Source organism: Crassostrea angulata, unplaced genomic scaffold (genome assembly GCF_025612915.1).
Source record: "Crassostrea angulata isolate pt1a10 unplaced genomic scaffold, ASM2561291v2 HiC_scaffold_14, whole genome shotgun sequence".
In the NCBI taxonomy this organism is placed as follows: domain Eukaryota; kingdom Metazoa; phylum Mollusca; class Bivalvia; order Ostreida; family Ostreidae; genus Magallana; species Magallana angulata.
In genome coordinates this window covers 65,950-91,542 of record NW_026441569.1, presented here as the reverse complement: position 1 = coordinate 91,542, position 25,593 = coordinate 65,950, and the positions used below count along the sequence as shown (strand labels likewise).

At 37.1% G+C, this 25,593-nt stretch overlaps 1 protein-coding gene and 2 pseudogenes across 1 annotated transcript; all 3 read right to left on the bottom strand.

Moving 5' to 3' along the window:
- Positions 1–1,185: 1,185 nt before the first annotated feature.
- On the bottom strand, positions 1,186–3,385 carry LOC128168559 (uncharacterized; annotated as a pseudogene).
- Positions 3,386–4,568: 1,183 nt separating this feature from the next.
- On the bottom strand, positions 4,569–5,360 carry LOC128168555 (uncharacterized). The gene is made up of 3 exons (XM_052834749.1): positions 5,287–5,360; positions 4,981–5,197; positions 4,569–4,868 (listed from the first exon to the last, which is right to left on the bottom strand). The coding sequence occupies exons 1-3, from the start codon at positions 5,358–5,360 to the stop codon at positions 4,569–4,571; spliced, it is 591 nt and encodes a 196-aa protein (XP_052690709.1).
- Positions 5,361–5,945: 585 nt separating this feature from the next.
- On the bottom strand, positions 5,946–7,581 carry LOC128168558 (uncharacterized protein C17orf113-like; annotated as a pseudogene).
- Positions 7,582–25,593: the final 18,012 nt, after the last annotated feature.

Here is a 25,593-nt window from a genome sequence, read left to right as displayed (position 1 = left end):
TACTGCTTGCGAAGAGGCTTGTTGAGTGTCGGCTGATTGCTGTTGTGAAGTTGCAGTCTGCATGGGGATTGACAATGAAGGATTGCTCTCACCATGGTGATATTCATCCATATAGCGTCGACAAGTATTTTCAATGGTTGGGATGATAAGAGGCCATGCACGTCCTTATCATTGTGTCCCTGTCCTCATGAGACATAAGACCGCTTTGAGGTTGGGTTTCTGTGGGAGGATGCAAGGCTGTCTTGTTCCGCCTTCTGCGTTTTGGTGTGGATGCCATTAAAATCTAATAGAGTAAAATATAAAGAAAATGAAGATGTTAATATTTAAACTAAAATGATCATATACAAGAATTTGCATAGCCAAAAAGCTTTCATGCTATCTTTAAACTGATCTAATGTAAGGTAAAACTGTGGCATAGCAGCTTGTTATATACCCCAGGTGTATATATATATATATATATATATATATATATATATATATATATATATATATATATATATATATATATATATATATATATATATATATATATATATAATATGTTCTTTCAATATATGAACAGACTATTAGTTGCATGGTTTTTGGACTTATATGACATACACTGTCATTATCATTGTCAAATTCAAAGTGCAGTAAAACACACTTATAACAAAGTCCCAGGGACGACCAATTTTAATTCGTTATCAGCGTAATTCGTTATATCCGTCAAGTTTACAACATGTAATTAAGTCACAGGGTATGAAAATCACTTCGCTGTAAACGTCAATTCATTATAAACGTGTTCGCTATAACCGTGTTTTACTGTATTATATACCAAGATATAATTATATTTTTTTCTTTTGACTGACAATGTACCTCCAAAACAACAGCATCAACAACCTCTTCATTTTCCAATGGGACATACAGATCAGTCAAAGTTCTAAGTAGTCTAATCACTTCATCAGTTCATCAGTTTTATTTTCATTAGTATCAAAGAGTCCCAAAGGATACTGAAAAAAAAACTATTACATTAATTATCAGCTGCTAAGTGATATGAACAATAGATATAATTTTGTTGCTAAATTATTTGTTAGTAACAATGTCAAGAAGTATGCCAAAACTGAATGTATGTGTATGTTAAAATCAATAAGCTGAAAGGATGTAGATCTTACTTGTGTTGTCTTTATTCCAGCAATTTGGGAATGCTTATGATCCAAGTGTTTTGGGAAGACTTTTTTCAAAGTGCTTTGTTACTTGAGGAACGTGCCTGATAATTGCTGAAGCAAAAATATATGTTAGCTCTTTCAATAACTGCTCTTGCTCAAGAAGGGAAGGGATGAATGTTAAATTATCTTCAAATCCACTTGACCCTTTTGGACTACTAGTGGAGTATCTGTCAACAATGGCATATATCTGAAACAAATGGATACTTTCTGTTTTTCTGTCTGTGGTACGATAGGACGGGAGAATGTCCTTATCCCAGTTGTCGCCCACTAATTGATATTTCCTTGTGACCTCTTCCCCATTCGTCCATTTCACCTGTAAGTACACATAATGAATATACTGTACTTATCAAAACATGTATAATAAAACTAAAACTATCGATTTTTAACTGTTCAGTGCCTTTGTCGTCTTTAAAAATCAAGTTTTCAAATGAAAAAAAAAATACCTTTAAATCTCTTAGTGCTTCATCCAACTTATCCTGCCAACTTGCAAGTTTATTGTGGAGAGTCTGGGGATGAACACTCAGTCCAACCTTACAAAGCGATTTTATGGTCTTAAATGAAAATACACACATTAGTTTTCCTTTCGCTTCAACTTTAGGAAGGTAACAACAATTTAATATTTCATTTTTATTACTCATCAGATGAGACTATTTACTTACTCTTTGAGTACAACCACCACGAGCAAGGATAAATGCTGTCATGTAGTGTAAAGCAGACATTTCTTGATTTCTGCCATGCAAACATGTAGCACTGGAAAGCATCACATGAAAGAAGGGTTTGCTCAAAACTTCTGGTGGTGGACTTTGTACCATGGATGAAATAATAGACAGGGTATGTTGACATCTGTCCTGAAGATCTTTATACAGATTCTCCCACTGAAACTTCATTAAATCTTCATAGTCCTTTTTTTGGAGAAATGACCCAGAACCTCGACGACAGACCTTGTTACACTCATTCTCTATCAATTTTGCCACTGCATTCACCACAACGTTCGGATTTGACTGCCACAAACAGTTCACAATTGTCTTATCTACATTGTTGTTGTCGACTATGGCTTTACAAAGAACTTTGTGAGGAGGAAATACAACAAGAACAGACTTTTTTCCACTAGGGTAATTAATTGACACCTACAAATACCAATGATAAAGCATTTAAAATTTTTAACTGCATGAACATCTTCAGCAACAAACTTAAGTGACTTCTTTGCTTGTTTGAATTCTGTATCCATGTGACCTTGAAGACAAATTTAATTATAAAATACAGAAAAACTGTACAAGTACATATGCATACATTGTTGTTCAATCAAATTTATACATGTACTAGCGGCGTAGCCATTGTAAACACAAGTTGAATCGCTTCATTCAGTTCATTTTTATGAAAACAGAAAACATGAAATATCAATTGTATATGTATGTATTTAAAATTAGCAACATACCCATGTGAAGTGGTTGAGTGGTACCATGTTTAGTAACATCTGACCTGCAGGTGTTCTTTAGTTCTGGGGCAGACACCTGCATAAGACATACTTCCATGAATGTTTTTATACATAATTATTTACCAAAATAATACACAAATAAATATCGCACAGTTAAACCGCATTTTGTAGTTAATTCCTCAATACAAATGCAGTCCTTTCAACAGTTCAAAATCTACGGGTACCTGGTATGTTTACCAAGCTTAAATGTGGTTGTACTGACTAATTGATATCAAATTTGATTATTACAAATATAAATTACAGCATACTATCATTTAAACAGCACCAATGAGCTATCTCATTTTTTTAATGAGTATATAAAACAAAAACTAACATCTGGTGATCGCAGAGCTCGTTTTTTCCTGGTTGATGATTCCGGTGTTGCCTTCAGTTTGAATTTCCTCATACTTTCTTCAAATTGCGACACCATGACTGCAATTTCTCTTCTGTATTTAAATATTTTTTCGACTTTGCTAAATCATTTCACGCATACACCTTCTGCACTAGAATGTATGGACATCACTTCTTGAATAATATTTCGCTTTTCCTCTGTCACCTTTAATTTCAATCGGAATAATTTCTTCACCTGAACATTGCCCTCTCTATCTATCTCCTTTACAAACGAAAACCCACAAAGACAGCATATATCAGCCAAGCTATACACTCGTTTAGGTGTCCTCGGCGAAGAAACGATGGCAGCCGCCATCTTTTAGTTTACGCGGAATTAACAAGACGCTTTCTAAAATCCACAGAGTTCCGAAAAAACAAGACCGAACCGAGAATTTACTAGGCGACGTGCTGATTGGTCAACATCTGAGGTCACTCTGAGATGACCCCGTACGGGATGTTGTTAGATATTGTATAGCGTATCGTAGAGGAGCGGAATTACCAAATAACTCACATGTGTTTCTTCTAAAGTTTTTCTTTCTTTTTACAAGCGGCTGTTTTAAACGCTGCGATTGGATCAAACACGAGTGACAAATGTCATAGAGTAAACCTTCAATTCTAGTGAGTCAACTAAATCAAAAGTGAGGTGTAAGAGTTAATAAAATGAACAAAACATCTAAAATGAAGAGAATGTCTTCAACAAGAGTTTGACATAAGTCCACTCAATGGTAATGGTAAACTCACATACAACGTCTTTATATTTATGACAAGTAGGAATACACAAGTCGGTATATGCAGGGATCACCCTGGGTTTGAATGTTGATGGGCCTATGGCCCATCAACATTCAAATCCAGGGGCCATCCGCCGGGGGTATGGGGGCCACGTTAGGCCCCCATTGGGGTCCAGGGGCAACGCCCCGGTAGGGGGACCAGGGGGGCGAAGCCCACCGGGAAAACATTGATTTTTATGCTATTTTGTGATATATTTCAAGTAAATTTGATGGGTCTTTGAGGGTTTTTAAATGCCATTTCTGAAACAACCAATTTCAGGGTTTTTTTAAATAAAATAAATAATACAAAAGAATATATTTTTTTCTATTTTCATTATTAATGATTATCAGTACTAAAATATGTCATTGGGGAATTTTTAGAGACTTCATACAACAGAATATAATTGATAAACAGAATAGTAAATTCCTCTACCTTTTGATTTTATCGATTTAATTCTTGAAAGTTGTTGAAGAGCTAAACTAAAGGATGCAAACTTATATGCACATTACTCTACTGGGGCAGTTGCAGATTAAATTTGGTTCAAATTGTAGGGACTAGTTTTGTATTCAAAGAACTCTGAGCAAAATATGAAAAAAATGAATTTCAAATGAGAGAAATTTTATTTTGTAAAGTAATAGTGATCTAATAAACTAGCTCATCAATGACATTACATATACATATCACATGTATATTATTTAAAATAATTCTTGTTTTTCTGTCTCTCCAATCTTTTAAAGCCCTATTAAAATCAAACTCTGTATCAGTGTGCCTTCAATCATAACTCTCATTAACTCGTCCACATGCTCTCCTGAGAGACGGCATCTCAATTTCATGGTTATAAGATTTTGAGAGCTAAATGACCTCTCGCAATCAGCAGTATGGATAGGATGACAAAGTGCTAATCCAGCCAGCTTTTGCATGTTTGGAAACTCTTCAGAGTGATACTGACATATAAGATTCCATAGTAAGGCCATTGAGGATCGAGGGTATTGTTGTGCTTTGACCACTCGTTTCAGAGTCATCCATTCCGTCTAATAAAAAAACACAAAACAAAAACTTTGAAGTCAAGTTTGTATTAAAATGTAACAAAATTAATTTAATTTGGCTCAAAACAATTTTTTTTTTAATTTTTAAATACTGTACCATGGTTGCTTCAGTATTGACTATAGCCTCAGAAGTTACAGTAACCATCTCATTGGTATCTGGGTCCTTGTACAAATGGCACTGGTCTGAACCGTAGAAGATAGCGAGTTTTTGTACCTCTTCATTTCCCCACAGAGCTAATTCCGTATCATCCAGAAAGCTGATTGGTCTGCGAGCTAACACAGACATGTACCGGAGAAAATCAGTTTCTGGGACCCTGTTGAAAAGATATTTTTTAATGTTTTAATACAATGATTTCAAATTCCTGGAAGCAAAATAACAAATATTAAAAAATGACCACTTTACCTCTGATTAATATTTTCGATTACAGCATCAATAAATTTCTTTTTCAAACTTTCAAATTTTGTTCTACAGGACATCTTTGAAACTTTATGGGTTTCTTTATAAAAACCGTCTTTTAAATCATCAGACAGCTTTTGTACAAATAATGGTTTGCCAAGAGGATTGATGTCATTTTTCAGGTCACATAAGCTCTGAACACATTCATCTATGGAAACCTGCCAAATTTAGATTCAGAATTATAGTTAAACATAAATGACAATTTTAATGAAAACTTTTTTAAAAGTTTGTAAAAACTGAATCTAAAGAGCAAGGGCCGTCACCAGACATGCATTTTAACAAATGTTACAGGTAGGTTAGCAAGCTTGCAGAGATTAACATGTAAGCACTAGAGCACAGGTTATTTTTCATTCGTCACTACAGGTCATTTATGAACAACAGACCAGGGTGTAGAGGTTATGATGAAGATGGATATAAACAAATATTTCATCGTTTATTAACAGACATAATGCACATTAATATGACATAGACTGTCACTGCAAGCAAATTGTTACCTGCAATTTCCCTCTGCATGAAACTGAAAGTAATTAAAAAATGGGACTCGTTTAACACAATATAACTAATACAAAATATATTTGTTTTAAGATACAATATAAGATACAAAATTATACCTGTACAGTTCCAAGGTCAAGATCTTTCTTCTGCAAGGTAAGGCTAAGTTTCATGACAGGTTGCAAAATGTCCATCATAGCATACGTCATACTGACAAATATTTCAGTTCCAACCTTTTTGTGGAGACCAACAGTTTTGGGATCTTTTGCTTTAGAAACACAATAGGACAGCAAAGAGTCCAGCGGTCTATAAATCGAATCCAAGGCTTGATAAAAACTCAACCATCTGACCTACAAAAATATAATCTTTCATCAAATATGTAATATGCTTTAAAGATCTTTAAATATATAAAATACAAAGTAAATTAAACCAGTAAGTTTACCTGATGAACTTCCCTGTATTTTACAGAAGGTTCATTCAGTACTTTTTGTATAGCCTCTAGTTTGTCTGCTTTGGTGGGTGAATTCTTAAAATGATAAAAAAAAATAGTTACAAGCGTCTCTTGAAACTTCAGCATCCCAGGTACTTTCTTAGCTGCTTGTTCCGTACACAGTGCTAGGCGATGAGCTGCACAATGCGTGTTTTGAAGATGGGGGTTATGCCGTAAACAATGACCTGTGAGTCCCTCTTTCCGGCCAGTCATTGTCGAAGCACCGTCTGTTCCCAATCCCATAACCAATTTTACCTCTATTCCTCGTGAGTCAAGATGTTCCTTGATAGCTTCAAAATCCCTTTACCAGTACCATTTGTTATACGAAGATCCGTAAGAAAGAGGGTAGATGGCTAAAATTAAATAACGTAATGACAAATTTGACAATTATCAACTTTGCAAACATTTGACATTTTTAAAAAAATGTTTATTAATGTAGAACTTCTCATATCAATTATGTCTGGTCAAGTATTTTACATGAATATATTAGATTACAATTTTAATTAGTTACTGATATCATACTTATTTTAAATTCAAAATACCTGGAGACTTGATGGATTAATAATGCGAGCTGATATGGAGAGTTTGAGATGGTTTGCAATATCAGTGCTTTCGTCAGTTAAGATGGTAAGGTGAGGTGATCTCCTTAGCTTTTCTGTCGTGTCATTATTGATGACATTGGATATTGATTTGAGGAGATCATTGGCAGTATTGTATGACGAATAGTCTACATGTTTGTTGACATTCAAAGAATCAATGTCTGAAACCCCTACGTCTTTCAAAAATCTTATCATACTGGAGTATTTTGATAAGGCAATACCTTCTTTTGATAACCAGTAAACCGCTTTCATAGCAATTACTATGGCTTTTTCCTCTTTGTTATGAACATTCTCGACTGTTTTTTTCAAGTTTTCCTGCTCTCGTGGGGCCATTATTGCTCGTTGATGGTCATTAGATGCTATATGCCTTGTAAGTGTGCTTGTTCGGAAATTAGTATTTCCTGTAGTAAAACTGTTTTGCATCCCAAACTGCTTACAGAGTTTGCAAAACATTTTAGTTCCATCAAATTCCAACCACGGGTGCAAAGTTAGCCACTTGGACTGGAAATGACGAACATCGTTGTCGTTGGTCTTTGTCTGTTCTTCGGAGACCTCTGCCGAGTCAGGAGATGAAAGACTTTCAGTCGATTTATTTGTAAAGAACGAAAACTTTTGTTGTTTTGGGTCAGTTGGCCCACGTATCTTTGCCTTTGGAGGCATTTCGGGCAAGCGTCTTTATACAAAATTAGTAACTTGTACTTGTTTTGTTTCGAAATAAATAATCAAAGTTTTTATAAAAAAAAAAACAATATTACGTATTAGAACATATTACATACTGAAGTGTATCTTTCATATGTTTATTATTTAAATCATTACATATAATCTTAATAAATATAATTTACTCAGTATTTGGAAACAACACTAGCGTAATCTAAACGAAGGAAATATTCTGTGTACAATTCCGATTTTAGTCTTATTCAACCAGACGCTCTGCTGATGTAAAGAACATACGTGACTTCAAAGAGTCTGATTGAACGAAGTAACAGCCCGCTCAGTTATGTCACACGATCGGTCAAACTTCCGCCAGAGTTCGTTGAAAATAGATCTACAGAACGGTCCAAAAATGCACCAAGATAAGAGTTTCGACCAACAGTTTTGCATTTTATAGCGCCATATCTGTAAGACATGCACCAGACTGACCCCTTCCTAAATTTTTAGTGCGGCATTTACAAATATTGTGCGCCAATGGCGCAAAGGCGTAGCCCAAAGTGATCCCTGTATATGCAATATTAATAATCAATCAAAGTACTGATAATACTGAATAGCGCTTACCCAGCTTCTGTTTGTATAGAAAAGGTATATGTATATAACGTTTCAGCTTCTGTATACGCAATACATTTCCACATCACTGCGTGGCAGCGCCTGCAATGATGTATGTACAGTGCTGCTATCCTGAAAGTTGACAAGGATAGGATAGGATAGGATGCAGGATGCACGATACATGATAGAAATATAAAAGTTCTATCCTATCCTATCCTATCCTATCCTATCCTGCATCCTGTAGCCAATCAGATTCGAGTATAAATTTCAGAGTTATTTTGCGAAACGAAAATTGGCTTAACAATGTATTTTCAATGTCAATTTAATACGTTTTACAAGTTAAACCATTTAAGAATAATTATTATATCAAGTATGCAGTGCATAACACTGATGCGCGCTAAAATGTCGGCGCTACATATTTGTCAATTCGTACGCATGTACGGAGTTACTGCGAGAATCCGATGCAACATCTGAAAACGTCAGAAATAGATTTCTGTATTAACTTCATTTAAAAGCCTGCAAAGTAATAAAAGCTTGAATTTCTAAACGACCAATTTGGCATTTTAAAAGATAAACATGTATACAAGAAACAGACGTTGCTACATGTTTCATATAATTTCTTCGATGCCCCAAAACAGGGACGGATATTTCTGTCCGATATTTACCTAAACATATCGAATTAATAAATGGTAGCTTGCTATAAATGCTTAAGAATTTATACTTTTAAAATAACTCCGAGTGGTTTAACTATAAACGATATAAACTTCCTAAAGGAACTATTTATTTCCAGATCGTGTTTACATTTATCGCCGAACGAATCGCTTGAATAATGATAATGACGCTCAGTTATATGTGATAAGAATATAATTTGATAAAATAATGTGACTAAACAGTTCCTCAATAAGTGCATCGAAGTTATTTATCTGTTTTTATGCATAAATATAATAAAATCAAAAATCGAATCGCTTACCTGTTTGTTTACGTTATTGTGTCCATCCCGCGTACGATCTACTTTTACCGTATCACAGGTAAGTAAGTTATCCCGCTCGAAGAATATTCGGTTTTAAGATTTAATTATTCATTTTGAGTACTACATTAATTGATAAAATCATTTAATTCTTAAATTTCGTTTCATTTAATATGCATTCCTATATTTTGAAGGTATGGGATAGGATAGGATAGGATAGAGCTTATTTGCAGGATAGGATGCAGGATACAGGATATAGGATAGGATAGGATAGTTTTGTCAACTTTTACGATAGCAGCACTGTAAGCCCCGTACATTAAAATTCACAATAGCCCGTACTAGCCCGTGCAGTTATGTGAACAAAATCCTGAAACTGTTTTCCTAACCAATTTAAATTAGGAAGGATGACTAATTTGTTTTCCATCCAGCTTCCACAAACGCACATGTATTAAAGGTGAAATACACATGTTCACGCCGGGTTAAAGGGTATATGGGGTGGGGGGGGGAGGGGGTAAACACGAGGCGTGCAATATCACTTACATAATTATGCAAAGTACATTGTATTCCTACAAATTTTATTGTATTCGTTCTGCGCGAAATAATTTATACTTGTGATCATTTAACCATAGTCAAAGAAACATTTATTTGTAGGCAAGTGTATATAAACAAGCTGATGTTCCTTTGATACCTGTGGTCACATGTGTGATTTGATTGGTCAATTTAAATATTTAATCTCCAATATTGAATTTTTAATATTAGGCATGCACGGTTGATCGTCATTTAGAAAAATATGGTGTGGCTAGTATACATGTACAGGTGTTCACTGATATATTTGGTTGGTTAAAAAAAATAGTTCTTTTTAATACTGATTAATTTTTCTTTTAAATTTTAAAGGGTCAATATGTGCTGAATTTAGCACAGAATTTCATTGTTTTCAGTGTAGCCATTTCAAGTTTATTAACTGTTAATGCTATATAAACATTGTTGTTTTGACGTGTGCGAGTCAACAATAGTCAAGGATATTGTATGTAATAATTGTACGTTCGTTTATCATTCCTCATTTATCAATTGATAATTTAGTTGGTTTACGTTTCTGTTGTTTCATTTTCTCTTTGTTTGTTTTCACTTTTTTATATTCCATGTTTCTAAAATGTTCATTGTTAGCTCTCTTTGATTTGTTTAAGTGAATCGGGGTGTAAAGCACACGCCCTCACAGCCTCATCATGGCAGCTGCAGTGTTTTAATACATTGGGCTTGTATAAGTCAACATTTTTTTCCTACCGAGGCATGTTAATTCTTTTTTTTGATCACATTTTGTTTGTGTATGTTTGAGTGTAATTTTTTTTCACAACGTCGCAAATGCCAGAATGGATGACCAAACATATCAAAAATAGCTTGGGCGTCAATAATTAAGATGCGGAATAATTCAAGCAGGGGGCAATGCTTGCTGAAAGAAATACTATTAGGACTTAAACAGCGAGAACAGTGAAAACAGATGAGCGGGATCATACTGTAGTAAGCTTGGCTCATGATATAGGCTGAGAGAGATGCTGCTAGAACCTGGATAAAGGCAGCGAGAACAGAGAGAAAAGATGAATAGAAACTTACGATAGTAAGCTAAGCTTGTGATAGAGAGGAACGCCTAGCTGATAGGGACGAAAATAGGTAAATGACTGAGAAAGGGTTTGGTTTAAGGGAATTACATATGCAGCTCATAGATACAGTTGCATGTAGACAGGGACAAAATTAGTCTATACTACTCTAAAAATGTTTAATACTTATTGTAAAGTTCTTAATATTTCAACAAAGATACAGTACTGGTCACGAGTATCCCGACACCCACCTTCTAAAAACACGGTGGAAAACGGTCTGTGTCGCACCGTGTACACGGTGTGACACAGTGTATGTGTATTGGAAAATTCAATAAAAAACACCGTGTCGCACCGTGGCCGCCCATGTAACTCCGTGGATATCGTTTTTCTGAGACGTTGATTGTAATAGTGTATGTTTAGAAATAAATAAATAATGGCTAAAAAAGGGTTAAAACATATATATCCTTTTCATGTTTAAAAAAAAACAGAATGTCGACTTAAGTTGCACGGACCCTGGAAATTGTAGGGGCTTTCAAAGTAAAGTTAATTTTTGGTGATCTGAAAACTCGACGTAAATGGGTACCTTTTAATTCATTTGTTCTTTAATAAATTGAAATAAATTCACCAAGTATATGTATTAGTCAATTGATATATAATCAAAATGCAAATCAATTTAATTCATCGGTTTTTTTTTCTAAACACGTGATGTTGTAACTGGCGGTCCTATTAAAATGTGGGGAGCTTAAACGTCTTATTTTCTGTTATCTGAAAACACTTTCTGATTTATTAATTAATTTAGAGCCTTACTTTAAACCAATTAAAAATGAGAAATGAAAACATTTCAGGTCATGTTATTTTAAATACATGTGGATGTGCTGTAGTAAATAACCCCATATTACCGGTGACTTAAATGATTAGTACTTCAGCTTTTTATGAAGCAATAAATAAACAAAAAAATCACTTTAATATTATAGATAATAGATACATACATGTACAAACTCTTGTTAAATTATATTCAAGCATTGTACGTGTACTAAAAATTTACCTGCATTTCATAAAATAACAGCAACTTTCAACTTTATTTCCCGCATAGCTGGTAATGACGTCATGATTCATATGAACAAAAATCACTCGTGCGATACACGTGTACGGAAGCTGATCAGATGCACAACATTGCCTTTCATCTGGGTTCTATACACAAGAGGTGTTATTGTCTTTCTTGTTAGGTGTCATTGTAATTTACAACTAACTGTGTATATTTGGACGTCTGAACAGGTGTACTCAAGGTGTTGTAGTGTGTTGGGGGGGGGGGAGGGGGGGGGGGGTATTTCTTTTTTGTTTTTGTGTCGGGCTCGACGTCCCGAGTTCGCAGGTTTTTGTCGTTTTCTGGGAATATCGTGGAGTTCGCCACGCGCAGCCACCAGAGATAATCAAATAGTGTAAGTGCTTGTCTTTAATCACCAGAACATATTATTTAATACATAATTGATTTGTTGGCTTGTTGCACCTATGGCTTGTGCCTAAGGGACACCGCGGGGTTCGGCCATGTGTTTACTTCTGTAAATTATATGTAATGTTTAATTTTTTGTAAAGTTAAATTGTATTTTTGCTTATGTAAATAGCCGTGCTAGGCAACGGCGGTGACTAGCTGTGAAGCTGTGAATCATACATTTGTTGATATTGGTTGTGGGGGAAAATTGGGTTAGGTAGGGCGGTTCCTGGAAAAGAGTTGGCATGGGTGTCCCGGGGGGCAAGGGAGCTAAGCCGGCTGGCTTAGCTGGGGCACAGGGAAGGGATATGGATGCCATGGTGGGCCCTGTACCTGACAGATTTGACCAACTGTTCGGATTTGTGACCCCATTTAGGCCACCGGTCTACAGTACTCCTCAGGCCCGAACAGTTGGGGATATCACTGTGGTAGGGGAAGTAGATGTGTCCCTTACTAGGGAGGTGAACAGAGGTGGGGCTGTAAGGGAAGCAAATGTATTTGGGACAGCTGAGGGATAACAGGGTAATTTGGAGCAGGACAAAGGGACCCTGTAATTATGGCCAGACCTAAAGCCAGAGAGTCTGCCCGGGGGGACCAAGGTGTGTCTGAATTGCAGGCACGGGTTGGAGCTATATAATCCCAGTTAGCCCAGATTACGCAACTGTTGGTGGGGATGTCAGGGTCCTTGGGGGGAACTCGCTCTCAGGGATCAAGTCCGAGGGATAAAGCACAATATAACCTGCCGCCAGAGGCAGGAGTGAGCTCGCAGTCTGTGGGTCAGGGGAGTGTAGACACTGGGCACCCCCAGTGGATACTAGCGTTCCCAGGGCTGAAAACACTGTGGGCACTGCCCGGGCGACACCAGGTAGCATGGGGGAGGTTGGCCCTCATTGGGGTGGTTCTCCTGGGCAGGGGCAGGTTGAGGGGCAGCGGCCAGGTGTTGAGCCAAGTGGGTATGGGGAACACCACGGGATTGTAGTGTCAGGCTCAGGGGGTGCTGGAGGCAGTGGGGGAACCAATGCCTCGGACAGCCATGTCGGGGTCCATGCCCGTCAGAGTAAAAAGGCCGTGCCCTGGGGGGACCCTTGTATGGTTGGGCAGTCCCAGATACGTCTGTGCTTGAGAATCTGTCATCTCACAGGGGGGGGGGGGTATGCATTCTTGTTCAGAGCCCTCTGGAACCCATAGCCACTCGCACTCATCCCTGGGGCAGGGGTACATTGTCACTTTCAGTACTCCGGCACCACGGAGTGTCACAGTTGATAGTCAAGTTAGGTCTGCTTACCCATTAGTTAGGGAGAACATGTCATTGGGGACCCCGGGAAGGCCGGAGAGAAGCGTCTCAACCTCCAGCAGTAGTTGGGGGCGGTCAGGGCGAAACACGCAGCACAGTTAAGGCTGTCAATAAATTCCGTTCAGACAAAAAGTTCGGGAAATGTACATTATGACATCACAGTATATTAAAAATCTCAAAACTACTTATTCATTAATTTATTAGCAAAATTAATTTATGCTAACCTTTTAATTGAAAACAACAAATGCTATTACAATTTTGAGGTCCGTTATATCCTACACACTGAAATATAAGCGAGATGTCGTTCTCGCTGTACTACAAAACATGACGTCATATGCTCCAAAATGACGCATTAAGTTAAGTCATTGAAGGCTATCATGCAGTTTTTTAGCAAAGAAAATTAAATGTCATAGATTAACGGAAAATTATAAATGAATATTTTGTTTAACATTATTATTAGTAGAATGGTACCTATATAGTCTTATTTTCATTTTGTTATATAAGTATACATCGTATAAAGAGTCAACCTCTGTTATGTGTAAAATACCGTATTTCTTAAAGCTGAGTACCTAAATAAATCACTTAATTGCAAGGGCATACGCTTAACTGATCCTGACAAACTTTTACATGTGAATTTAAAATATGCTATGTAACTTAAACACTTCTACGATCCTTGTAAAATCTTACAAATTAATCAGTTTTTAATGAAATTAACCTTGTGACCTTCAAAATTATTCAACAAATGCATTATAAATTACGGTTACTACTAACAAATAATCTTATCTCACGAAGTTTGCAGCGTTTTTCAAAATCTACGGTATAACATTAAGTTATTTCATAATTCAGTTGTGAATTTTGACATGACTATGCCCTTGCAATATTGAATTTTTTAAATGACCTCAAAACTACAAATACATCTACTTGTACCATGCGACTGTCATATCACGTGACCACTATGAACATAAAATATTGTACTTTTATATATATATTTTAGAAATATATATTATTTAAGTGACTGTTATTGGTTTTAAGAAGGACATGCCAGTTGAACTAAAGTATATATGCGTTTTCATCACAGAAATTTGCTGATATTTTTATTGGCCGCCTTAACTGTACTGCGCATCTCAGCCGAGACCAAAAGTCTACGGGACAATGGTAGTTTAGATTGGGGTTTTTTTACGCCAAGTTCCGAACCTTAGCGAGGTACTACGGGTGGACAGATGACGACAGTTTGTTGGCCCTAAGTGTGTCAGTTGGAGGCTCTGAGTTAAAGTACTTTCATATCCTCTCCTCGCAGGGGGAAGAAATGAGCTTTGGGGAATTAGCTTTGCGCATTAAGCAGCGGTTTGGGAAGGGCACACTTCAAGCTGCCTCTCAGGTAGAGTTTAAAGCCATGACCAAGGGGTCCGAGGAGAGTTTAGAGCAATGGGGGGACCGGGTTATGGAAGTGGCGCAGCGTGCTCTAGGGGCGAGAGTTCAAGGACAAGTGCTCCAAGAGCAGGCAGTTTTACGGTTCGCGATGGGCTACCTGGACTTGCGAGCCGGACGGGAACTCATTGATAATCCACCTATCACTGTAGACGAAGCTGTGCGAAGGATAAAGACATACCAACTGAGCCGACAAGCTCTTGCGCCACGACGCAGGGGAGTGCATTCTGTGTCGTGAGATGGTCAGTTGTCCGGTGGGGAGCAGTCGAGATCTCCCTTGCCTGCACCGCGTAGTGATTCCTACAACTCAGTAAGGCGTGATGTTTCACCAAGATAAGAGTCCGTCGCACACTCTAGTTTGGCCAGTAACAGAGGGAACATGACACCCGTGGGGGCTCAGAGGGGTTCTTCACTAAATCCTTGCAGCCGTCAGCGGGGGTCTGGGTTGTGCTATGCATGCAATCAGCAGGGGAATTTTCGGAGAGAGTGCCCAAATCGACAGCGGCTTGATTCATCACACCGTCAGAGCCAGCGTACCCGTAAACAGGCTGAGGGTAGGCAGGTACAATTCTCAGATACTCCAACAGTAGGGTCGGCCACTCGAGTTGTGCCATCAGTTAGGTCGGGGGCCTTGGTTATGGGGAAAGTGCGTGGCGCATATCAATCAAGGTCAATGGTGTCTTGGTGAGCGCGGTGGTCGATACTGCAGCTGATATTACAATCATAACGCAGCGGGTTTATGATAAGATGTCTCCGCGTCTTGAGATTTCCACTAGTATTGATGTCAAACTCGCTGGGGGCGGGGCAACCATGTCGGTGGTTTCTCTAGGGAATGCTCTTATAGAAATAGGGGTCCCAGTTAAGACATCTTGTGTATGTTGCCCCACTTCAAGATGAAATGCTCCTAGGCAATGATTTTATGCAGGAACATGGAGTTCAATTGCACTGCAGCACAGGGGAGTTCCGCGTCGGGGCAAGTCTGACGATACAGCCCATGTTAAAGGCAAACCCAAACTCTATCTCCATGCAAGCTGTCTCGGTGCGTCGCGTGCGTCTACCTCCATTGTCACCGCGGCACTCGCAACCGAAGTAGGGACTCCGGTGACGTCGGTGAGACAGGTCAGTACAGAAAGTACCCAGTCACATCAAAGGGATACTCGATGACATTCGGATTAATGCTCCGCCTTACGTGCGCGATGAGGCGGTGCGGCTTATAACACAGCACTCCGATGTATTTGCCGTTAGTGATTTAGACCTGGGCGAGTTCGCAGCTATCGAGCATCACATCGAAACTGCAGAGGCACTGCCTGTTAAGCAACGCATGCACAGGACCCCAGCGGTCTTCCAAGGGGAGGAAGAGGGATACTTAGACCGTATGCTGGCCGCATGGGTTATACAACTATCCACATCGGATTGGACCGGAGCCCCCGTGCTGATAAGGAAGAAAGACGGTTCTGTGCGGTGGTGCGTTGATTATCGAGCGCTGAACAAGGTGACCGTAAAAGACACCTACCCGCTCCCACTCATCGAGGAGTGCCTCGAAACGCTAGCAGGTAACCTCTGGTTTTCAAAACTCGATGCCAACGCGGCGTATTGGCAGATTAAGGTCAACCCCGAGGATTGGAGAAAGACAGCGTTCATAACCAAGTATGGGCTTTTCGAGTTCACAAGGATAGGGGTTTGGCCTTTGCAATGCTCCGGCTACGTTTGCCCGGGCTATCAATCTCGTCCTTCACCGGTTAAATTGGAAGATAGCCCTGGCCTTCCTGGAGGATGTTCTCATTCTCGGAGAGTCCACTCGAGCACATCTGGACAACTTGCGTCAAGTATTCGAGAGATTCCGCCGGTAAGGCCTTAAGTTCAAGTCAAGGAAATGCGAGTTCTTCCGGCAAAAAGTTGAGTTTCTAGATCGCTTGGTGAGCTCGGAGGGGGTTGAAATGGGTGACCAATATATTGAAGCAGTTCGAGATTGGCCAAGACCCGTAAATACCAAGGCAGTTGAGAGATTCTTAGGGTTCGCGGACTATCACCGGAACATTATCCATCATTTTTCAGAAGTTGCAGCCCCGTTATATGCCATCACGGGCAAGGCTGCCTTCTGGTTGGAAAGTGAACAAGAACAAGCCTTTCGAGAACCTAATATCGCGTCTGACTAGCCCCCCAGTATTGGCTATCCCGACCCAGGAGGGGTACTTCTTTCTGGATACTGACGCCTCAGACCTCGCCATTGGCGGGGGACTGTGTCAAATTCAGGATGGGTATGAGCGAACAATAGGGTATGCAAGTTCCGTGTTATCCACATAGCAGCGTCGGTACTGTACTACTCCTAAAGAGTTGCTTGCAGTAGTCAGGTTTACCCGTCAGTTCCGACATAACCTCCTTGGTCGTAAGTTCACCGTCCGCACAGATCATCATAGCTTGACCTTGTTAATTAACTTTCGTGACCCAGAGGGACAAATAGCACGGTGGCTTGAGAAACTCAGTCAGTATGACATGACAATCATCCTACGGCCGGGCAAAAGGCATCTTAATTCGGACGCTCTCTCTCCAGATGTGCTTTCAAAACGGAAGACCCTAATAAGTCAATAGTTTGTTAAATAAAGGTGGAATTAACATAAATTTTGTATCAAATTCATCGTTAAATACATTTGCCATAATCATTTAATCTTATATTTTATCAATCTCAATTATTTAATGGAAGATATAAGAGTAAAGTGGAGAAGATCGTAATTGTAAACCTATCTATCTGTTATTGTATCGCCCCTATCATATATCCTTTCTTATATGGGGATGTATTTTTTTAAAACCTTGTGTGTGTGTGGGGGGGGGGGTGGGGGGGAGGGGGGGGGGTGAGGGGACCAGGGCAGTGTCACAATCACATTTTTGAAATGATTATTTTAAGCAGCGAATGCCTTTTTGGATATCGTCTGTCCTATATCACACCAAGCGACTGTTTCACTAACGTATCGTAGATCGTAAACGTAAACGTGAACGTAGCGCGTAAGTGCGTTTCACTTAAAGTTGTCAGTTGCAAATTACGATGGAAGTTGTTTTTTAGTCTATGAGCAACCATGGGCACTCTTAATTGATTTACGTGCACGTAAACAGATAAAAAAGACCGCCGTGTTTATACTAGCAGACGACGTCGTGCAGAGAAAATAACGAAGAGAAACGAGTTTTCAGAGACCCCCTAGATTTCCTGAACGACATGGAGGTGATAGAGAGTTATTGACTGCCCAGAGAATTTCTTTTCTTTTGCCCGAAATTTCTTATAACAGGTTTTGACACGCATACGCGAGTGTAAATCAATATTTCGAAATATTTAACATAGTTAACGGTTATAAACCGATGTTATGGTAAGTATTCATTGTTGTCAATAATTAAGAAAGAAATTTTGAGATTTGTATTTATCTTAATTTTACAGTCTCTTATGTATTCTCATATAGGCAGTTTACAAACGCCTTATTCATCAATCTTCATTTATCATTTATCATGGTTTTTATAATAAAAGGAATAAAAGAATATCGACATTTTAAAAAAGATCCAAAAGAAAAACACCAAAAAAAAAGGGGGGGGGGAATACGCTGTATACATATAGAACCCAGTAACCACATGTTCATTGCTATATTAAATGTGGATTTTGTTATATGAAATATAGTCACAGTCCCCCTTTGCTAAAGATCACAGCCCTCTACGCAACATCGGGTTTTCGATTAAATATTCCCCAATTCATACATTGGAGATGGTTTTATTTCATAAATGTAGAATTTATATTCACTTGGAATGGTTTTAGACGAAAAAACTTGGACGTTCTGCAGTAGGAATCGACATTTTTAATAAAATTCCCTAAATAAAAAATGCGTTGCGCCTACCCCACCTGCATATTGTCGAAGTGTTTGATCTTTTCCAAAAAATTCTTAACTCCCATATTACTACAGGTAGTTTATCAATACTCACTGTCTTCCATACGATATTTTTGGTTATATAAATCGATTTTAATTAAAAATAATAAGTCTTTGAATACTCAATGATCTACTTTCACCGCTTTAAAATCACGTCCCCTGTGTTACACCCATCACGGTCCCCTTATGTGTGATTCTACATGAAAGCTTTGACATTCACATTCTCAACTATTTCTCATGATTCCTTCCTCATGTTTCTATATAAAACTATCATTTAAATGTATCTTTGTGTAGTATTTTTAAATCAGTATATTATACTTATAAAAAATAAAAGGTGTTGAAATAGGAAATATTTGTAATGAAGCCTCGGGAGTAAAAACCGGAAACTGATGTTATCTTGGAGAGAACAAATGATGATAGTAAACGTCTGTTTAATTTGTGCTTCCATCATTTTTATCTGAAAAAAGTTTTCCTCTCGGCTACTTTAGTCTTTCAATGTTGTTTTTCAAACCAATTGTTCGTGTGGAATTTGATAATTACAAACCGAAGATGACTTCTACGTTTAATACATGAGAGTGGGCGAAGTAGGAACAAAATCGCCTTTCATCCTGTATATAGAGTTTTATTTCATCATCTTAGGACTTGGACATAATTTTTAAAAACAGTAGTTAGTACAAATGCACCTAATACGCACCCAGAAACATAGCAGACACATAGCATCAGGGGGACCTGCCCCCCACTTTTTTGCGCAGCAAAAATTTTTCTTAAATATACATACCACACATTTAATTAACATAGAATTAACATGGAGTTGCCCCCCCCCCCCACTTTTATGGGACCATGTAGAAAATTGAATTGAAAATAAGGAAATAATCAATGAAATTGAAGTCAAGGGTATACTACTACCCCCCCCCCCCCCCCTCTTTTTTTTTTCCTTTTTATTGTTTTTTTTTCTTTGCTTGTCAATATTTTCTTGGATGAATCTGCGACCCCCCCCCCCCCCCCCCACACACATTTTCAAAAACGATATTACGTGCCTGACACCGTCCCAATAATTTGTCAAGCATTCTTTCTTTAAAACACTTAACTAGTATACATGTATCAAATACACACCGTTCCAAGAATTAGTCAAACATTCTTTCTTTTAAACATTTAACTAGTATACATGTACCTAATACACAACGTCAAATTAATTTGTCAAGCGTGCTTTCTTTTAAACACTTATGTAAAATATTCCTTAATTAACTAAGAAACAGAGAAAAGCGTCGAGGGAAGATAGTATTTTCAAGTAAAACCTCGGAAGTAAAATGAACAATGCAGGTTTTGTTTTTCTTTTGTAGAAAGAGCTATGATGACAATAAACATCTATTTCACATATGCTTGACTCAGTTTTAGCGGGAATTTCTTCTCCACCAGTTGTTTCCGTCTGTTCAATGTAGATAAACATGTCATAACACGTCCTTTGTGTTCTGTTTTATGAAGTTCAATTATTTTACACTTGGAAAGACTCCTAAGCTAACCTGAGGTTTTCAAGTTTACTAAGCGGAGTAGGATTCAAAAGAATGTTGTTATCGATTAAATAAAAAGAATGAAATTAATATCTTGTCTAGTAAATTATGGTTTGTGTTTATTGTTTATTAACATACCCGCGTCTAAGATATCGATAGATATCTAACGTTCAATAAAACTATGCTGAAGAAACGTCTTCGGTGATTTTTTAATCATTAGTTTATAGGAGTTGTTTAATTAAATAAGAGAGAGAGAGAGAGAGAGAGAGAGAGAGAGAGAGAGAGAGAACCTGCTTCATTTATGGGGAAAACTGTATATTTTTGACATAACTAGAAAACAATATACATGTACGACATAACGATTAACGATCTGCCTCCTCCCACTCTTTCTGTCAGCAAACATTGTGTTTTATTTAAGATGTAAAAAAGTGAATTGAAATGGAGTCGGCCTCCCACTTGTTTTTTTTTTGGAGGGGGGTTGATGTATGAAATTAAATTGAAAGGAAGGAAACTAACAGCAATATTATTGTTATATGTAGTTAAAGATATGCTCTGCTCCCCCTACCCCACCCCAACCTCCCCGGATGATGTTAATGTTCTTGAAACCCCACCCCCTTTTTGTTTGCTTGTCAATTTTTTTTCTTTTTTTAAAAATAATGTTGCCCCTTCCAAACTCTCAAAAACAATGCTATGTGCCTGCAATGAGATGAGAGTGACTTTAAGAAGAACAACGCCAATGTCACATTTTTCTTGGTATTCTTAAAACACATCGCCCAAACTATTTGTCAAGCATTGTTTCTTTAATGCTTTTCTTTGAAATTCCCTTTAATGTGAATTTTTACGCTAACGTGTAATAACACGTCCTTTGTGTTCTCTGTTATGAAGTTCAATTATTTTGCACTTGGAATGACTGTTGATACATTAAGGTTTTAAAGTTTACTAAGCGTAGTAGGAGTCAAGAATGTTATAATCAATTAAATAATAATAATGAAATTAATATCTTGTCTAGTTAATTATGGTTTGTGTACATTGTTTGTTAACATACCCGCGTCTAAGATATCGATAAAATAATAACGTTCAAAAGAAGAAAGTGTGCTGAAGAAACGTCTTCGGTGATTTTCAATCATTACTTTATAGTAAGTGTTAGGAGTTGTTTAATCAAATGAGAGAGAGAGAGAAAGAGAGAGAGAGAGATAGAGAGAGAGAGAGAGAGACCTGCTTCAGTTATGGGAAACACTGTATATTTTTTTTTACATAATTAGAAAACAATTTACGAAGTAACGATGTGTGACAGTGCTGACAATAAATATAGATTTAAATATAATGGCCAATATATAAATAGCATATAACTGTTCTACGGATGTTGTCATCTAGAACAAAAAAATGCATCAAAATATTGATCATACTCTTATAACACAAATTAAAAGTTACATTATTTCACCGTTAATTACTAACAACAGTGCGCATGTCTCTCTTTTAATAAGATGATGACCGTAAACATATGGTTATTGCTTGCTTGTATCGGTTTATTTCCTTCTTTTAAATCTTGTTATACAAACCAATTGTTCTCGTGGAATATAATGATTCAATATATGTACTTATATTGATTCCCTTGTAAAATACATCTAAGAAGATGGAACCAAATCGCCAAATACCATGGTAATAAAGTTTTTAACTGATTATTAAATAACCAGAGCTACTGGATAAAACTGTTTAATCTATTTTCAGAGACAAACAAGTTGCATCGTCTCAATGCAGGGACGTTGCATCAGAGAAGGGGAGGGGGGGGGGGGGGCAGAAGGGCATGCACACCCCCTCCCCCATTCTTTTCGCAGCAGACATTGTGTTTTATTTTAGATGTTAAAAAACAGTGAATTAAAATGGGTCGACCTGCCACTTTTTGGGGGAGGATGTATAAAATGGAATTGAAAGGAAGGAAACTAACAGCAAGATTACTGTAATATGAATTTAAAGATATGCTCTGCCCACCCCCTCCATCCCCCCCACCCCCCAAAAAAATAGTGTGCGATAACGTGTAATAACACGTCCTTTGTGTTATGTTTTATGAATTTTGATACTTTTGCACTACGGATGACTCTTAATACAACACATAACACAATTACTGATTCGTCAGAACAATAGGTCACAAAAGATAAAAAATGAGTACTCTCCCTTGATGGCGTAATCGTTATCCTGCATATATATTGCCTTTTCGGCCACGGTTTTATTTAAGCGGAGCAGATCAGAAACCCTTAAAGTTGACTTCAGAGGATGAAGATGTATATACGGCAACTTCTATAGTCTCCATGTTTACCTCCCATACTATCACGCGAGCCTTGATTTTTAAAGGTTTGTTTAAGCAAACTATATAGTTTAAGACCATAGTTAGGGAGGCAATGTACCCGAGCAACATGTTAAAAGCACCGAATGTTTTACGATATATCACAGAGGTGTTTCTTCTGAAGTCACCGATTTTTATGGCGTAGAGCGAAGCTCGAAAGCCCTCTAGGGATCGTACGTCCACCGGAAGTGTAAGGAACTGAACAAGGCATGCTATCAATAAATCCGCGAAAATGAGTGCAAAGTTTTCTTTTGTATTTGAGGAATAAAAGAAGACTTGCTTCCATTTAGAACAGAACTGTACGTCAATATAACAAGCTGGCAGACAAAAAATAGTTGGTGTCTTTGACAATGTTCATCTTTTATTGTAAACAATATGTCTTGGTTTCAGCGGGTGAATACACTTCACACACTTGCGATAGTTAGGCCTACATACTCAATTTGTTATAAAATATACCTGCCTGCAAGACAGATTATTTTGAATCCATATCGAATGTTGACTATGTACAAATGCTTGATCTTTTAGAAACAAAAAACTTCCTGCACAGAACTATATCTACAACAAAAAGTTACTTTAAACAAACTAGCTTACTTTCACTTTTAACTGTAAATGATATGAATGGGTGCCTTCTTATATCTACCCCTGATCTTTTCGGTCCGGTCATTTGGACCCATGTGATCTTTAAATCAATTGATAATAAGAGACAGAGTTTTTGTCAGCAATGTACAATATATAGAATTAAACACAATCATACTTTTAATACTTATTAATTCTATTTGAATAGAGAGAAAAAAATATCTAAAATGTTTTAACTCCTAGGATATTTCCATTAACATTTTTAAGTAACATTCAAAACTTTTTAGAAATAAGGTGAGTCAATTTGTAATGAATTGAAATTTGATTAATTTTGTTATAATAACATAATTTTTATTTATCTGAAATAGTCGACAGATGTAGATTGTCTGATATATTTGTTTTTAAAAAGGAAGTATAATTGATACCAATTTTTAAATATATGGTCAATAACCAAATTAAAATGGTTTTTGATAATAAAAGAAATCGCAGTTCATTTTGATATTTTTATTATTTTAGTTGACTGCATAAAATCTATATTAAATTTATTTGTGTTAAATTGACCGCCCGACTCAATTTAAAAAAAAAATTAATCTCCAGCAAAACAATAAGAAAAGTTGGTCTCATGTTATTGTACATACATTTCTTAAGAGTTACAGAATCATAATCTGTTTAAGGATTTTTTTAATCAAGTGTATGTGTGATCAATGATGGAATACCATAAATTATTTAGACTTTTTAAAAAAGTTGTTCAGGTTTGTACTCTTCAAATTAACTTCAACTCGACGCCATTGTGGCCCTTTCAGGCCTTTGATTCTTATTTCGTTATTCCCAAGGGCTCTTGGGAAGCAGAGTAGACCGATGCAAACCTTTGGCTAGCAAAGGTGAATAGAAATAAGAAGCGAAAAACAACACAAATTAGCACTTAAACACGAATGACAGATGTCATAGAGAAAACCTTCAATTTGAGTGAGTGAACTAAATCAAAGGTGAGGTGTAAGATTATAAAAATAATTAAAACACCACAAATAAAGAGAATCATTGCAGTGTACAAAGATAACTTTATATGATAATGAATTTCATTTGAAAATACATAAAAGTAAAATTTCACGAAAATGTCTTTAACAAGAGTTTTTGGAATTTCACTCCATGGTAAGGGTATACTCACATACAACGTCTATACATTTAATTACAAGTAGGAATACACAAGTCGGTATATCTAATATTAAGAATTAATAAAAGTACTGATAGTACTGAAAAGCGCTAACCCAGTTTCTGTTAGTATATGAAAGATATATGTATATAACATTTTAGTTTCTGTACACGCAATATATTTCCTCATCACTGCGTGGCAGCCCCTGCAACAATGTATATAAGCCCGTACATAACATACACAATAACCCGTACTAGGCCGTGTAGTTATGTGCACAAACTCCTGAAACTTGTCCACTAACCAGTTTAAATGATGTAAACTTCTGCTCATAGGGGCGGTTATTTGTTGCACTCGAAGTAGATGTCTAACGACAATAAAGCCCTCAGCTATGCTTAGCGCTTTAATGAACGATCCAAACGTGTCGTTTCTACACGTGTCTAATACTTGTTATTCTATATCAAAAATAATGCCAAAAGTAGCCCCATCAAGTGTTTTTTTGGGGGGGGGGGGGGAAAGAGACTTTTAAAAAATGTTTGTATAAATCAATGTGGATCTGAGTTGATTGATTCTCAAGGATCAATTTCTCTTCATTTTCCATTTTCATACAATATGGGCGACCACACCCTGGGTTTAAAAAGGCTCGATGGCAGTTGTCATTTTTAAACTGTGTTAATCTTCTTTAAAAGAACAGTACTATATAAAAGTAATAGAAAATACCTACATTTAAAAAGTAAAATGTATCAATTGTTTTCTTTACTTAATTATAGTTTAAAGCTTAACAGATTATATCATATATAACGGATATATCATATAAATTGGAGGTAGAAGGGATGGTTACTTTTTTCCCATTCAGCTTCTTCAAACGCACATGGAATAAAGGTGAAATACACATGTTCACGCTGGGTTAAAGAGTATTTGGGGTGAGGGATACATACAAGGCGAGCAATATATACGCAAAGCACACTGAATTCTTACAAATTGTGTTGTATTAATTCTGCACGAAATAATTTATACTTGTAATCAATTAACCATAGTCAAGGAAGCATTTATTTGTAGGTAAAGTGTATATAAACAGTCTGATGTCCCTCTAATACCGGTGATCACATGTGTGATTTGATTGGTCAATTTCAATATTTAATCTCCAATATCGAATTTGTAATATCAG